Source organism: Haliotis rubra, unplaced genomic scaffold (genome assembly GCF_003918875.1).
Source record: "Haliotis rubra isolate DU_JTF1 unplaced genomic scaffold, ASM391887v1 Scf44, whole genome shotgun sequence".
In the NCBI taxonomy this organism is placed as follows: Eukaryota; Metazoa; Mollusca; class Gastropoda; order Lepetellida; family Haliotidae; genus Haliotis; species Haliotis rubra.
This window is the reverse complement of record NW_025767124.1, coordinates 1,919,634-1,938,190: the sequence shown is the minus strand read 5'-3', so window position 1 is coordinate 1,938,190 and position 18,557 is coordinate 1,919,634. Positions and strand designations below refer to the sequence as shown.

Here is an 18,557-nt window from a genome sequence, read left to right as displayed (position 1 = left end):
GTCATCGATTGCCAATTGCGTAGATTCATATTCATGCTGTTGCTCACTGGATTGTCTGGTCCAGATTCGATTACATGTATTTACAGACCGCCGCCATATAGCTGGAATATTGCTGAGTGCGGCGGCGTTAAACTAAACTCTCTCACTCAGCCTGAGACAAATGGGTGGCGTACCTCTCTTCCTTAAACGATGCAATGTGTGAAGCCCATTTCGGCTGTCCCCCGCCGTGATATTGCTGGAATATTGCTGAGTGCGGCGTAAAACTAAACTCAGTCAGTCAGTCAGTCCTTAGACGATGCTTCGTGTTTTCAGAAATGGACAGGTGGTTGTCAATTATTCATGCCAGCATTATCTTGAACCCTGTTTTCAATTAATGCACATTTGGAATTGACGGAACTATTTTGTTTTGTTTTGACGCTCAAGTAAATGAGTTTGTAGAAAAACGCGTGCCGCCATCAATCATGTGGTTTGAGGTTGTGCGGTTAGGGCGACAGGAGTGTTAAATATCTTCAATTATTTCTGCGATTTTGAAATCGAGATGTATTTTTGTCTCGTATGACACTGTCTCTTCTGTTGATGGTAGTAACCACTTTCTGCGATATCTTTAGGTTTTCTTTAAATTATTCATTAATTATCAGGAGTAATCAGCTTGTCACTTATTATATTCTTTAATATATATACTGAGTCATATAATATCGGTTGGATATCGAATATGAATAATCGTCGTAGTTATTTCTCATAAAACATGGGCGGTGGGGTAGCCGTGTGGTTAAAGCGTTCGCTCCTCACGCCGAAGACCCGGGTTCGATTCCCCACATTAGTACAACGTGTGAAGCCCATTTCTGGTGTCCCCCGCCGTGATATTGCTGCAATATTGCTAAAGGGGCGTAAAACCAAACTCACTCACTGACTCATAAAACATCTCTCGGGCACCGAATGTGTCACCTACTTTACAGGAACACATCAGCTCACCAGACAGTCTTCGACTGATCCTAAAAGTGATGACGTCATTGGCAGCATCAATCCTCGATGTCGCGCGCATGAACGGTAGACCACAGAACCCATACAACACGTTGTCGAAAGTATAAAAAAACATAACGCACTTGAGGATTTTTACGAATCCATGATTTTTCCAAATTAAATGATTTGAAACAGGAAAATGTGTAACATGTTTTTTTTCCTTTATGGATATCGCACCATTACTTTTATCACTGGTGTTGTCATTAATGGATCTTCATATGGGATATTACTGGCCAATAATATTCAACAGTCACCCTGGGTCTTACATATGGGACCCGTGAAGATCCGGGTTAGAATTGATCTTCAGTAACCCATGCTTGTTGTAAGAGGCGACTAACGGGATCGAGTCGTCAGGCTTGCTGACTTGGTTGACACATGTCATCGTATCCCCATTGCGTAGATCGATGCTCATGCTGTTGATCACTAGATTGTGTGGTCCAGACTCGATTTTTTACAGACCTCCGCCATTTAGCTGTAATATTCCTGAGTGCGGCGTAAAACTAAACTCTCTCACTCACTTTCATTTGAGATATTACTGGTCAGTTACAGTCAACCTGTGAGAGGTTGATGCTTGCAATATATTTAAACCAGAAATTGCCTGATGCTTGACTGTTATGGGGCCGTTTTACCACACAGGTTAATGCCCCTTCGAGGTCAAGGTATTTATCTCCTCTAGGTCAAGGTCATTTAACGTGCTTTCAAATATACCTGAACGTCTCTCTTAATTAGCATTTATCTCTGGCTTGCTGAGATAGCGAACCGTCTGCTGTTGTTTTAATTAATATAAGATAGCCGTCCCGTGGATGCGAACGCCCCGTCTGGTGAACTGTCATTTGAGACATGGTGCACGGGCAACTGTATGAGTCTTTTAATAATGCATTAAACAGATAGTGGGGACGCGAATCTTGCCAACCTAGTTTTCAGTTTTGGCTTATATTGACTTGTATTTCTGTACATACATTGGTCAGAAGGGAGTGAGTGAGTGAGTTTTGTTTTACGTCTCTTTTAGCAATATTCCAGCAATATCACGGCAGGGGAAATGGGCTTCACACATTGAACCCATGAGGGGAATCGAACCCGGGTCTTCTGCGTGACGAGCGAAAACTTTAACCACTAGACTACCCCACCGCCACTTGGTCCATGGTGGCCCGGTTGTCTTATAGGTTCGTAAATTCTATGTGTAGAATTACCTCCCCTGCGTGAAAGCATCCAAAAGTCGCGAGTTTGAATCCCACTTTAGGCCTGATTGTGCCCCTGGGTTTGTCACCCCCGTTCCCCAGCATGTAAGAAATACTCTCGACAAGGCTGTATGACAAAAGGAATGACATAAACTTTCCAATAGTCACATTTATTTCGTAGAACGTCATATGACTCTTACTCAGATGTAGTTCGATGGAGGTTATTACATTCCAGGTTACGGTAGAGCTTTCAAAAAGATATATGGTAGCCATGTGGATTACAAAATCAAAATCTAGTGCATCAGTGACACAAATGATGTCCAATGCAATTCCCAATTTTGACTTTATCGAACGTGCCTGAGTGAGTGAGTGAATGGGTTTAGTTTTAAGCCGCACTCAGCAATATTCCAGCTATATGACGGCAGTCTGTAAATAATCGAGTCTGGACCAGTCAATCCAGTGATAAACAGCAAGAGCATCGATCTATGCAATTGGGATACATGACATGTTTCAACCAAGTCAGCAAGCCTGACCACCCGATCCCGTTACTCGCCTCTTAAGACAAGCATGGGTTACTGAAGATCAATTCTAACCCGGATCTTCACGTGCCAGGTTTGTTACAGGTGAACAACTAGTTAACGTTGTTGTTCGTTTGTTTAACGTCGCACTCAGCAATATTCCAGCTATATGACGGCGGTCTGTAATAAATCGAGTCTGGACCAGACAATCCAGTGATTTAACAATCGACTTTTTCAGAAAAGGTAAAGATAAAAGACCTACATGTACATTACTTCGGGATGTCCTCCCCCATGAAACAACTCGTCGTGATATAGGTAAATACTGTATAAAGCTGTATCCTTCATTCACACAAACTGGCCTACTTCTTCCGAGGTCATTACAAGAGACAATAATAACATAAACTTTAAAAAACCCAAAACTTTGTTAGTTCCTCAATCGCATCCCCAAGGATCCAGGTTTGATATAACAGTGATTTCATGAGATTATTTAGCATTTTTTCTGCCATGCTTGTCATGAAGTCTGGAAACTTTAACTTGGCATTCGACTCTCATTCCACGCAAAGCCATAAAGCAGCTGGCCCAGGGGAGACAGAAGGTTGTATGATAACGCTGTCCCATTTGTGAGATGACGTTTATCCGACTCCGTCAGATCAGCTGGCAGAGACGACAGCGGCCATTAAGACGCCTCAGTGCCAGTCGAGGCTATTTGCTATTGCTCGATAACACCCAATGAGTTGATAATGTCAATCAACAACTTTCCCAGGTTTATATTTTCCCCTTTAAATGTACTCACTGTTAACAAAATGGCCCATTTTGACAAGTCGGGGTTGAAAGTCAACGGTCGGAACAAATCTCTGGAAAGTGGAATGAGCAAGGTTTGTCATCCTTGCGGTTTTGAATACTCTTGCGAATTCCCCGTTCCCCGCTCCCCCACTATAACGGTAAATGCCACCATTAGGAGTATGAATTATTTACACAGGATTAATACTCAGTCAATTCGGGGATCCCCCTGAACGTTTAACTCTAATCCCTCAACGTCTCTCTCGGATCATAACGTTGACGTCGAGTTAACGTGGATCAGATGCGCAGTGGGGAGTTCCAACATCGTGGGCGACGATTCGAGAAGACATAATGCCAGAGAAATACCATCAACCGTATAACGAGGCAATCTTGAAGATTTATATGCATGTTTTGTTCAACAAAAGCGAAAAAGTATAAAGTAACATATTATGCCATGAAATGAGGCGGTTCGATGCCAAATATATTTTTCCTTGGAGTTTAACTGCTATACTCAATGTAACATTTTTATAATGGGCAGACAAACGGGTCAAGTGAAAATATGGTGAAAATAACGGATTCCTTTGGGATCTTTAAGCTGCAGGAAAGAGTATAACTGCTCTTGGATTTTGTAATAAATACCAAAGTTCATCCGATGCTATTACAGTACTTCAACAACGCCCACGTGACGATGTATCGGGATTGTTCCTAATACCCTGAGCTATGGCATTGTAGAACTCGAACAGGCTTGAAATAGTCACAGTAAAAGTAGAACAGCATTTTCCTTAGTGAGTGAGTTTAGTTTTACGCCGCACTCAGCAATATTCCAGCTATATGGCGGCGGTCTGTAAATAATCGAGCCTGGACCACACAATCCAGTGATCAACAGCATGAGCATCAATCTGCGCAATTGGGAACCGGTGACACGTGTCAACCAAGTCAGCGAGCCTGGCCACCCGATCTCGTTAGTCGCCTCTTACGACAAGCATGGGTTACTGAAGATCAATATTCTACCCCGGATCTTCACGGGTGCATTTTCTTTAATACTTAGGTGAGTTTGGTTTATATCTTGATAACAACGTGTATGCACGTGAGTGTGTGACTGCTTGTACTGGTCCGAACTTATCCGGTTTGATACTATAATCCACTGTGGTGAAGTTTAAAATGGATATACCCCCAGACACATTATACAGATTCCGAGACGCCCAGTCTTTGCCTTATACTCTATATATCGAAATTCAAGCAGCATCGCACAGTGCATGCGCCGTCTTTTAACGACTTTTGGTGCCACGGAGCCAGTGTGCGAAATAGCCACTGATCCGCTTGCCCGTGGCTAGTAAAAATATTATCGGGCCAGTAAATCTCCACAGTCACTGGCCCGACTGGCTAGTGAATTTTCATGGGGTCATTTTGTAAATATACCACTCGTTCCGACTTGTTCAGTTATAACACACTTTTAAATCATGCACGATTATGGCCTGATAAAAATATTCATATCAGCAGCTTATTGATGAAACCCGTGTTTACATTCACATTTCGGACTAGTGAATTATTTTGTGGGCTAGTAACTTTCAGGCATAGCTGGCTAGCAAAATTTACACTATTTCGCACACTGCACGGTGTCAGGGATCGTACAACGACGTTACTTACTCACTCTGCGTTAGGGCTAAAAGTATACTTCGATATGAGTGAGGTCTCTTCAACGCTGTACTACATTAACTAGATATTACCTTACTAATGAATAAGCGATATAAGTGTACCAGCACAATGTATATACTGGTAACACGCTGTACCTTACGTCCCTGTATACGTTCGTTGTTACAACGTTATTCTGTTGTCACAACGTTGCGGCCAGAAGTCGTGATACGTCGTTTATATGTCGCACAGGGCTAAAGTTATTTGATGCTGACGTATTTTACGTTGACTTAACGTTGTAGTTACGTTAATTGTGGAATAGTTTACCCAATAGCGAACGTCCTGGTACCAGTATGATGCATGCTCGTCATACGTTGTAAGGTCCCTGCACCAGTTCGATGTACACTTGCCATATGTTGTAACGTCCTGGTACCAGTATGATGCATGCTCGTCATACGTTGTAAGGTCCCTGCACCAGTTCGATGTACACTTACCATATGTTGTAACGTCCTGGTACCAGTATGATGCATGCTCGTCATACGTTGTAAGGTCCCTGCACCAGTTCGATGTACACTTGCCATATGTTGTAACGTCCTGGTACCAGTATGATGCATGCTCGTCATACGTTGTAAGGTCCCTGCACCAGTTCGATGTACACTTGCCATATGTTGTAACGTCCTGGTACCAGTATGATGCATGCTCGTCATACGTTGTAAAGGTCCCTGCACCAGTTCGATGTACACTTGCCATATGTTGTAACGTCCTGGTACCAGTATGATGCATGCTCGTCATACGTTGTAAGGTCCCTGCACCAGTTCGATGTACACTTGCCATATGTTGTAACGTCCTGGTACCAGTATGATGCATGCTCGTCATACGTTGTAAGGTCCCTGCACCAGTTCGATGTACACTTGCCATATGTTGTAACGTCCTGGTACCAGTATGATGCATGCTCGTCATACGTTGTAAGGTCCCTGCACCAGTTCGATGTACACTTGCCATATGTTGTAACGTCCTGGTACCAGTATGATGCATGCTCGTCATACGTTGTAAGGTCCCTGCACCAGTTCGATGTACACTTGCCATATGTTGTAACGTCCTGGTACCAGTATGATGCATGCTCGTCATACGTTGTAAGGTCCCTGCACCAGTTCGATGTACACTTGCCATATGTTGTAACGTCCTGGTACCAGTATGATGCATGCTCGTCATACGTTGTAAGGTCCCTGCACCAGTTCGATGTACACTTGCCATATGTTGTAACGTCCTGGTACCAGTATGATGCATGCTCGTCATACGTTGTAAGGTCCCTGCACCAGTTCGATGTACACTTGCCATATGTTGTAACGTCCTGGTACCAGTATGATGCATGCTCGTCATACGTTGTAAGGTCCCTGCACCAGTTCGATGTACACTTGCCATATGTTGTAACGTCCTGGTACCAGTATGATGCATGCTCGTCATACGTTGTAAGGTCCCTGCACCAGTACGATGTACACTTGCCATATGGTGCAACGTTCCGGTACCAGTATGATGCATGCTCGTCATACGTTGTAAGGTCCCTGCGCCAGTTCGATGTACATTTGCCATATGGTGCAACGTCCTGGTACCAGTATGATGCATGCTCGTCATACGTTGTAAGGTCCCTGCGCCAGTACGATGTATACTTGCCATATGGTGCAACGTTCCGGTACTAGTATGATGTATGCTCGTCATACGTTGCACGGTCCCTGCGCCAGGACGATGTATACTCGCCATCTTTTGTGACGTCCTGGTACCAGTACGATGTATGCCCGTCGTTGTAAGGTCCCTTCGGTGTTGAAGCAAGACGTACACTGGCCATACATTGTAATCTGCGATCAGCAAACCGATAATTCATCGCCATACGTATGAGGAATAGTCGCCATGTGCTGTAATTCATTCATATGCTTAACATTAGGAGCAACTATCCCCGTACACTGGGGTACATTGACACACTATGAGCCACCCAATCCACTTATCGGCAACATCTCTGAGGACGATTTCTGATCACCACGGGGCCATTTAAATAACAAATCGAATATTTTTAATTCAATCCAGCGCACAAAGAAAATATCGCAGCTTTTTATGATGTTCTTCCTAGATGCCAACAGCCAATATATACTGGACAAAATAAGTTAGGGATATTGGTATTTTATGATTGATATTTTATCAGAGTGACAATGAACAAATAGATCATTATTCATAATTTCAAAATTTGCATATATCCCTAACTATTTTTGTCCAGTATACATGTCAGCCAGAATTGCTTCCAAGGAAAATCAACAAATATATGTATTTAATCTAACTCTGAACGTTTGAAAGACAAACGGAATAACAGAACATTCTGTAACTAGACCTTAATTTTGTTAAATATGTATTGACCATGCACTTAAAAGCTGTGCTATAGTATTTCAAAGCTCTTTGTTCTGTGTCTGTATAATCGAGTATAGTCACATTTAAAAGCCGAAAGAGATGCAAATGCTGACCTTTCCAGGAGGATCATGGCTGCACACTCTGAAGTGTCGGAACGCTTTTAGTGCGTCTGGTCCAACCTTGGGAAATAATTGAGTTAACAATTACCAGACAAATTTCACTGGTTAGCTTGACCGTATAAGACACGGAATGACTCCGGATTTGAAGGAAATATGAGAATCTATCTTTACTGATAGTGAAATAGTTTGATATTGATATGGTCGTTGTGTCTCCTGTTCTGTTTAACGTTTCGCAAATGGTAGTTCAGCTATATGAGGGCGGCTGTAAATCAGATAATCCAGTGATTGATATTGCGAGCAACGACGTCGGGGTACAATGACACGCTATCAACCAGGTCAACGAGTTTGACCACCAAATCCATTTGGCGTGAAACGTCTAATTCAAGTTTAATTATCCCTTAATTAGGACTTGAGTGATAGCCGATGACCGGACATCCCCCCCCAAAAAAAAATATAAATAAAAAAAAAAAAAAAAAAATAAATAAAAATAAAAATTTAAAAAATAAAAAAAAAAAATAATGATAATAAAATAAATAAATAAATAAATAAATAACTAAACTAAACTAAACTAAACTAAACTAAACTAAACTAAACTAAAATAAAATAAATAAAAAATAAATAAATAAATAAATAAATAAATAAATAAATAAATTAATTAATTAATTAATTAATTAATTTTATTTAATCACTGTCGGCAATTAATTAATTAATAATGAATAAATAAATAATAAATAAATAAATAAATAAATAAATAAAATATATAAAATAATATAACACAAAAAGAAACGCACGCACGCATACACACACACACACTCTCTCTCTCAGTAATTGTTGTGTTAACCGTATTGTGTTAGCATGGTGGTGGACAGACGGTACAGTCAACGTTTCACGTCAAACAGACAGTAATTAGTCTTTGAAGGTGTAATCATTCGTAATATGCCAAATTCAAATCATCCAGATAGTGAGCTATTACTGGCCAGTTACAGTCAACGGGGGATTATTTCTCCCCAAATGAAACAATGTTTCGATTATGGCTTATAAGTCACAAACATTATGTATATGTTACCACAACACCAAACATATCGTACCAAACTGCGACGTTGCCAACGCATCACGTTCCACGCCCAACGAAGGCGATTTAGTCGATTTTGAAGGGTTCATTACGACCAAACTGCTCAATAGGCTCGGATGCCGACAACATGCAGTGATCCCATAACTGATACGGTGACCCAATGCTATTGGTGCTGAAGACGTCACTGTCGGCATCCGGTTGCGCAGATGGAGAATGCGCAGGTGACTGTAGTCACAAGTCTATGGGACGTAACTCTCATTTGTTTTAATACTTGCCAAAGGTGCTGTTTTTGTCAATTGCCATGCTCAACATGACTGATTAGAAGCTGTATACCACTGATATGTCGTATTGCTGAGTTGAGTGCCTCCTTGACAAGAAGGACATTTATGTTAATAAAGTTAACATATAGCGAAGTGACGTAATTTCAATTTTTTTTCATCGCGTTATTTTTCAAATTTATAAGTTGAATTTGCATTTTTAATGATTTGTATCTGTAAATCCATACCGAAAGGTATCAGAATCTGAGTTGTGTTTTACGTTGCATGTGCGGGGCGGTCACTCTCGGTCTTCAGTTCTGGGACTGCAATATTGCCTGGCCAGTCTGGCTGATGTTTCTCATTGGTCTGAACAATGTATGAAGCCCATTTCTGGTGTCCCCCGCCGTGATGTTGCTGGAATATTGCTAAAAACGGGGTAAAACCAAAACTCAGTCAGTCAGTCATTGGTCTGATGATTGTCCGCCTTGTCCAGCTGAACGTACTGGCTATGTGGCTGGTCGACCCTCGTCTGGGGCGGTGGGGTAGCCAAGTGGTTAAGGCGTCCTCTAGTCACGCCGAAAACCGGGTGAAGTGCGCACAAAATGTTCGTAACGCTACGACATTCGTAAGCCTATGCGTAGATAGATGCCTATGCTGTTTATCACTGGATTGTCTGGTACAGATTCTATTATTTACCTACCGCCGTCATATGGCTGGCGTATTGCTGAGTGTGGCGTTAAACAACAAACCAACCATTCTCTTCCCACAGAGGTTACTTGTCATATCTTCCTACGAACCTCTGTTCTAATACGGCCCTTTCATGGTGCGAGTGTTCAGGATTCGTGATTGGTTGCAATCAGATTTGGTTGTGCAATCAGCAACGTTGTTTCAAATGTGATCATTCGCAAGGCCTCGGTTATTTCCGTATGCTCCTGGAAAACAAGAACCTCTTCCCCTGCGCGATGCGCAAACGTTTCTTCTAGACAGAACTCAGTCATGTAATGGCGGATCAATGGCGTCTCCATCGCCCTCGTTGACAACGGACAAGCTAGCCATTAAATGTCTTGTGTGTCTCATCAACCCAAGTCCCCAGCAGAGGAGGGATATTTGTGGCCCCACATTTGCTTGTATTAGTCAAGTTGGATCTAAGTCGATGTAACACGTGTTTTGATTGGATAGAACGAAGGGAGTTAATTCGTGTTGCGATTTTTTGCCTCTAGGGGATTTTACGAGAACCGGGATATATGGCCGTATTAGAAAAGAGGTTCGTAGGAAGATATGACAAGTAACCTCTGTGGAAAGAGAATGGAAACCCACCAACTAAAGAGAAAATGTCGAAAACAAAGGATATTGATATAAGTTCAACTTTTTTCCGCATCTTGACATCAGTTATAATTTACCGATATAACAAAGACGATAAACCAAAGCTATTTTGAAGTGTCAAGATGATTTTTACATATCATCACGTCGCTTGAGATGTGTTTGCAGTCAGTCCCGCAGGGATATTCTCATTTGAGTTTTTCTTATCGATCTGCGACTTTTTAACCATTCAACCAGACACCTGATGGAATTATTCTTTTCACTGACAGTCTATATTTTGGTTTCTGTTCAGTGTGTAGACAGAAATGTATTCTGCTTGAATACTATGCGGCAAATCCGTCCTACTTTCGACGTCGCCACACAACCAGGAACCGTGTTGATAAACGGCCTCAGTCAGATGGAGCTTGTGTTTAAAGGCGGTGTCCGACTAACAAATGGTCCCGGAAACATAGTTATGTATAGTTAAGTTCAAATGAAAGTATTTCTGAAAGGAGACCTCATGTTCTAACAAAGACTTGCGATAGAATTAAATCACTTGCTCTATAACAGACTTTCGATAGTCTTAACACAGAGACCCGTGAAGATCCGGGGTAGAATAAGTCTTCAGCAACCCATGCTTGCCACAAAAGGCGACTATGCTTGTCGTAAGAGGCGACTAACGGGATCGGGTGTCCAGGCTCGCTGACTTAGTTAATACATGTCATCGGTTCCCCATTGCGTAGATTGATGCTCATGCTGTTGATTACTGGATTGTCTGGTCCAGACTCGATTATTTACAGACCGCCGCCACATGAGCTGCGTGCTGAGTGCGGCGTAAAACTAAACTCACTCACTCACTAAACACAGACTTGAAATATTCGTAAATCCCATGGCCTAACACAGACCTATGATAGTAAGCCCAAATCCCACTTTGTGAAACAGGCCATGGATACCTTTTTCAAATAACCAAGGGAGAATCATATTACTGACTAGTGTACAATCTGTTTACCCCACCCAAGGCCATTACTGCGAGTTGTTTCGTTGCCAAAACGCTGATGTTATCATGCAATACCTCCGCAATGATTAAACTACCGATACACGTACGGCGTAGTCTTCAGGGGTTGGTGGAACCTCTCACTTCTCACACTTGGTTTACTCGAGTAACTTGGGCGGCTGAGCAGCAAACACTATAAATTGCGTCTAAAAAGCATTGCATTTGGGTCGGTGCCATTTTCACATTTGTCAACTTAAAAATGTGCTACTGCTTTCGTCCCTTGGGCGTATTGGACTGGAAGCATTGCATTCAAAGCATTCATTTCACGTACACTTAACACTGTAGTCATAATTGACTTAACTGCGTCATTGTCACTTTGTCTAGTGAAAGGGGTGCTGAACAGGTTGAGTGTGTTCTGTCGCTAAACAACGCCTCCTTGCCGAGCACTGTAAGCAATACTCAGCACCTGACAGTCAGTGAGTGAGTATGGTTTACGCCGCTTTTGGCAATATTCCAGCAATATCACGGCGGAGGACACAAGAAATGGGCTTCACATATTGTACCCATGTGGGAAGTCGAACCCGGGTTTTCGGCGTGACGAGCGAACGCTTTAACCACTAGGCTACCTCACCGCTCCGCACCTGACAGGGATCCTAGGCTTGCAGTCCGAGAACAATATTATCCCTTTCACCCAGTCCTGAGTGAGTGAGTGACTTCAGTTTCACGCCGCTTTAGCAATATTCCACCAACATTACGGCGGGGGAACACCAGAAATGGGCTTCACATTGTACCCATATGCGGAATCGAACCCGGTCAAGGCTACCTCAAGCAACCCATGCTTACCATAAGCGGCGGGATTGGGTGGTCAGGCTCGCTGACTTGGTTGACCAGCCATCGTATCCGAGTTGCGTAGAACGATGGTCATGCTGTTGATCACTGGATTGTCTGGTCCAGACACGATTATTTACAAACCTATATAGCTGGAGTATTGCGGAGTACGGCTTTAAACAACAACCAAAGTTTGATGATTGATGACTACTGATCATGACATCCCCATCTCCTTCCCTAAAATACTGAAAGTCCACAGACCTTTAGCAAAATCTAATGTATAGTATATGAAGATATTTAATTTGGTCCTGTAGGTTAATCAGTGAATCGGCGGGGGATTAGATTATCTGGCCGAGTCAGCTGGCTTTTAATGCCGTTTTGCACAGAATTTCGAAAACAGCTGTACGTGGTAGGAAAGTCCGAAGTGATGCAGGTTGTGTATCTCTTTGTTGAAGCCACAGTGAAGATCCGGTTTTGAATTGGTCTTATGCAAATCCATGCTTGTTGTAAAAGGCGACAAACGAGATCGGGTGGTCAGATTCGCGGAATTCTTCGATGCAGTCATCGTATCCGAAATTCCGAAGATCGATGCTCATGTTGTCAGTCACTGTGTTGTCTGTGCTGATTGAACAGCCAACAATGAAGTAGGTGGAATATTGCAGGGCAGCTTCAAACAGCAAACTATGGCGAAACCCGTACGCGCGGGCACAGTATAGCCATATTACATCACATTATTTCCACATGCAGTAGCTAAAAGGTGTAAGGTTGTAATAAATACCTAGTTTGCCATAAAAATCCTGCCTGTATCTGTTGTGCAAATTGGTCACCGTCCGCCACGGTTTCTTCATGGTTGTGTTCAGCGTCTTACAAAGTATTTTATGAACGCTTCTCATTCAAAAGGGTTTGTTTGTTGTTGTACGCCGTACGCAGCAATATTCCAGCTGTATGGGGGACAAGACAATCCATTGATAAACAGCATGAGCATCGATCTATGCAATTGGGATACGATGGCGTTTGTCAACCAAGTCAGCGAGCCTGACCACCCGATCCTGTTGTTCGCCTCTTACGACAAGCATGGGTTGCTGAAGACCATCTAACCCGGATCTTTACAGGTTATTCAAGAGGGAATGTACGCACCGAGAAATGCAGAGAAGGACCTGTCAATGCCCCCGACTGTAATGCAATAGCCTAAAATTAAACAAGTTCTGGTTCTGAGTCACACTCGTTCTGTGGGTATGCTGTGCTGACCCAGAATACCAAGGAAACCAAGTTGGTTCCGAGTCACCAGTGTTACTGGGGCTCCTTTCCAATTCCAATTGGAGTTGTTTTGTTTCTATCAAAAGTATATACTTTAAGAGACAAACCCACTGTGGGTTTGATAGAACATGGAACAGCACATTGTAACAAGGCATCCCAGCCTTACACAGGGCATCTCTGGTATGCCACCAACAATGCTATTGTCACCAACAATGCTATTCCTTTAGCACATGTTTAGTGTTGGGTTCACCGAGGTATTGTATTATAAATATATATGTACCGTGTACAAATCCCTACTGGACGGATATTTTGACTTTGCCTCTCATATGGCATGGTGGCCGAGCTGTGTAAGGCGCCGCGCTAGTAAGCGAAGGTGCCTGGATCGATCCCCACTTGTGACCGGGTGTAAAAAAACCTTGGAGCTAACATTACTTGCAGGCTCTTTCAGTGTTGTCACAACCCCAAGTGTGCAGTACACAACCCTGTGCACTTAAAAGAACCCACGAATCCGATGGTAGGTGACCAGATGGTGGTTAAAAGAATGCCAGAAAAAAAGACATCCGTTGCTCAAGGGAACACTCAAGCGCCTTGAGCATGTACCAGTTGCGTGGATATGTGCGCTATATAAATATCCTATCATCATATTCAAATGTCAGGTAAATGATGTTATGAAAGCTACTGACCATCATTTCAGATATAAATATACCAACCTGTGTAAGTTACTATTGGCGGGTGATGCATGTTCATACTGTATTGTTTGTTTGGCCCAGAGTAGGGTCATGAAACCATGGATCAAACATGTACTGACAAAATCATGGTCATAATGTATTCGTCTAAGGGAGGCAACTCAGCACAGAACACTGGGACAACTGAGCCAAGGATGCATTTCCAGCTTTACGCCTGTTGCGTTTTTTGTTTTTTTTCAAACTAAACAAAATTTAAAGCTTTTGTTTTGAAAGTAAATAACCGACTCTGTACTACAGTCTCAAAGAATGAATGCTTAGAGGACAATTCCACAAAAATGGAAGTCGGACAACTGGTAGTCTAGACTGAGGGCTTTGTGTACCCCTCTGATAAGTGTTAAATGGCACGGCTCCCACAGCCGAAAGCTATGAAATACACAATGCTATTTTAGAAAGTGATCAAATGTAACATATGTTATATTTGGGATTACACTTTCTTAGTAAAGTACAGATTTTAGTACTTTTTTGGGTACATATTCTAGCCCATCACCCAGGGTGTGGGTTCGAATTCCGGATGGGACTCAACCCAAAAAGTACTAGAATCTGTGCTTTACTAAGAAAGTGACCTCTCTGACTGCCCTTAATAGTACCCTGATGCCCTGGATCGTTGTGCTCATATCAATCACTGACGTGTCTTGCCAAGGCGACATCAAAATAGGAATGGCTCGTGTAATGACAACAAACATTCCAATGATGGGCTATGATGTGTAATAGTGAGACTTCGTCTGTTTAATTGGGCTGATGGTAATGTGGTGTCCGAGAGATGCCACGGACCGCCGCCATATTGCTGGAATATTTCTTAGTGCGGCGTCAAACAATATTCAACATTCAACGATACCAACTTACTCCAGCCTGTGTAAAACGTCTACCGCGACCTAACAGCTTTACACCTTCCAGAGTAGGAATTGAACCGAACGCCACAACACTGTAATATATATACAGAATTATTGCAAAGGTTTCTAAATATCAGGGGCCTTTATTGACAATCCAGTGACTGAGATCAGGAGCCACGATCTACACAACTGGGACATGCCGATATGCAGTAAACCAAGTCACGAAGACTGAACAGCATCCATTTCATTGCCTCTTCAGACAGGTGGACCATGTGTGTGAAACACAATACCAGTACGCCCTCACATGTAAAATGAATAACAAAGCTTCCTTGATATGTAAACACTCATCAATTTATATAGTAGAGGTATGCAGCCAATAAGCTTTCATAACAATACTGTTTTGTCATTTAATTATTCCAACACACTGTACCAAATATATTGGTAAAGAAATGTGATTCTAAATTATCTTCTTCTTTCTGTGAGTGTGTGTTTTGGCTGTGGCCATTGAATTCTTGAACAAAAGACAAACACTATTTACTAAAACATAGTTATTCCTGATTGTGAAAATTTCGGTCGTCACACAGCACCTCAAAATGATCATTTGGTTGAACTGTAAGTAAAGCACTGATACTTTCATCCATGAATTTGCTGTAGCAGGAACTTGCACACACCTGTAGACACCCATGCACAACACACGTCGATGGCAGATTCATGTATCTTCCTGTATCGCCCTGTTCATGAAATCCTGTTTAATGTTCAACTTCACCTTCAGAGGTTGTGACGTGTCCTCACCTCTCGCAGACATCTCCTGCTTCGCGAGGAGACCCAGCAATGGAGGAATATCTGCATATTTGGGTACTACATTCCTGGGCCGAGGCTCAGACAGTTCCTGGCAATAGGTACTCTCTTCCTCTTTGGGAATGAGTCTCCAGTCTGCCTTCATACCAGCATTTATCTGCCGTACACCTAGGTTCTCTCCCCTGAACACCTTCGTCCCCCACGCCTTCCCACTGCGAGTACTCTGTAAACAACAATTTGATAAGCATATAATAATAATGAGAAAATTTATAACGCGCCTTTTCCAAGCTAGGTATCCTGCCCAAAGCGCACAATTTGATCATTAATACCCCCGATAACCCTAGCTGTTAGTTTTGCACTAGAAGGTTAATAGTCTCACAACTTCTTTCACCGGGTACCCATTTTCTGTTGGGTGAACAGAGGCAATTTTGAACAAACTAACTTGCTTAAGGTGAGACCACATGTATCGCATGTGCTTTGTTGTGGGCAGACTCTCAGTCCCAGGAATCAACCTGCCAAACACCAAACACGGTCACCCATTTAAGGACTCTCCGCACCCAACATTGCTTAACTTCAACTGATTTGTGACCTCAGCTCGATGCACAGGACCACACACCGCCATATATAAACATTATCACCAGTGTTGAATGTTATCTATTCTTTTACAGCCTATCCCATGTAGATTCAGGGTTAGAAAATCTGTTGAATGTTGCTGAGTGTAGAGTTAAACAAATACAAACAAACTATTTCATCCTAAAATTGATGACTATTTCTTCCTATTTGCATTGAGAGAGTGTATTGAAATATACCTTGGCCTCAGTCTGTGATGTTAACATAATGTACAGAAGAAACTTTGTTAAAATGTAAAGAGAGAACTCTCTGACCCCAACTAGAATATAAATGGTAGATCCAATAAAGGTATCTTTCTGGATTAACACTATTTTGAGCAAAATTCACAATGCTTCAGTAATGACATGGCATGTGTCTACTTCACAAAGGTGGATAGTCAAAAAGATTACACATTGTAGATATTTACTGATTTACATTTACAAACCCTGACACTTGATTCCTGATCAAGAGATCCTGGAATATAAACTATGGCGACTTAGGCAACTGTGCCATGTGTATTCCACATCTTAGAGAAGCTAAGATAGATGAATGTCTTCTTTTACGTAATGAGTAAGTTAGTCCATAGTCCAGTTGAATCAAATATATGGAAGGTCATTGTTTGGGTACATTACGGCAGTGCGACTTGAATGAGAGTTCTACATTTCTGTCAGCACAACAACAGTTATATCATTTAGTCTAAAGTTTGAGTGAGTAAGTGAGTGAGTGAGGGTGTGTGAGTGAGTGAGTGAGTTGAGCTTTACAATGCTTTTAGCAATATTCCAGCAATATCATGGTGGGGGGGGACACCAGAAATGGGCGTCACACAATGTACCCACATGGGGAATCGAACCCGGGTATTCGGTGTGACGAGTGAATGCTTTAACCGCTAGGCTAGCCAACCGTCCCCAATAAGGACTGAATGTTCAGACCAGGAAAAAAGAATTTAATTAATCTTCATAAGTTTTCGATGATCTGTTTATCTGTTGTTTAATTCCGCACTCAGCAATATTCCAAATATATGGCACAGTCTGTAAATAATAGTGTCTGGATCAGACAATCCAGTGCTCAACAGCCACTGGGATACAATGACATGTGTCAATGAAGTTGGTGACTCTGACAACCCGATTAGGTTAATCGCCTCCAACGACATGCATTGCTTGCTGGAGACCAATTCTAACCCGGATCTTTACGGGTGGCCATGTGACTTGTGCATATGTAAAGTGTACTTACCAGAGTTATAACATTACCCAATAGTCACAATACATGCCGTAGACAACATATCCTTCCCAAAATGGAAGGTCATAGATACATTTTGACATAATCAGCTGATTATTATCCATTGATAACAGTGGCAGATTCGAGTAGATCACGAAGCATATTTGAGGAGATTAGACACAGCTGACAATTGACTCTCAATCTTGTTACCTTGTCCGAGAGGTCAGGAACAACCTGGGTTAGTCGATAATAGCTTTTTTCTTCGTAGCGTTCCGCGAACTTGAATCTTGTCACAACTCGGCCCTCGCCACAATTTCTCAAGTTTGCTGCAATCTCGAAGAGAGTCTTTCCACGGAAATAGCTTTCCCGGCCAACATATCTAATAGGCATTTTGAGACTTTAGGTAGGTCTTCTGGAAAGAAACTAAATTTTGTATTTCTCATGCATTTGAGCACATGTTTACGTGTGCCGCCATATTGGAATTGATTTTTCTTAGAGTTATCTCCCCTTGACCACAACCTTCTTGATCATTGATATGAACAGTGCTCATTTCACGCCGCGTATTCGTGTGAAAGGTCAGTCTGGCGTGTTCGACTGGTCTATGCACTAATTAGACAGAGGAACCGGACCGTAAAATTTAAATTCCATTCTAAAAATCATTATTGCAAAAGTATAACAGTAAAATACTGTGGATGAGTACTATCACTAGGAGTATATAAGTTACATCGGCTACTTTTTTTAATTATAGTCACGTTTCAATGTTGACCGTTACCCTCTTTTTCAAGCTAATCTATGAGTCTGCAAATGAAATTATGAACAGGTAAAAAGGGCTAAGTAAAATGTGCTATGAAAAAGGGCTACGTCAAAAGTGAAAAAGAATGATATTATTGCAAAAATAGTGTTCGTTTCTATTTGTTTTTATTTAGTTCATTAATAAAACATGAATTACATTTAACTTCGATCGAAAGTAAAACCTTTTGGTGTTGTTTTTTCTAAGCTTGTCTGATACAT

General features: G+C 42.0%; 1 protein-coding gene across 1 annotated transcript; it reads right to left on the bottom strand.

Moving 5' to 3' along the window:
• Positions 1 to 15,457: 15,457 nt before the first annotated feature.
• LOC124289372 (28S ribosomal protein S34, mitochondrial-like) lies at positions 15,458 to 18,050 on the bottom strand. Its single transcript, XM_046725989.1, has 2 exons — positions 17,757 to 18,050; positions 15,458 to 15,945 (listed from the first exon to the last, which is right to left on the bottom strand). Exons 1-2 carry the CDS (start codon positions 17,934 to 17,936, stop codon positions 15,634 to 15,636), a joined length of 492 nt encoding a protein of 163 aa, XP_046581945.1. The 5' UTR covers positions 17,937 to 18,050; the 3' UTR covers positions 15,458 to 15,633.
• Positions 18,051 to 18,557: the final 507 nt, after the last annotated feature.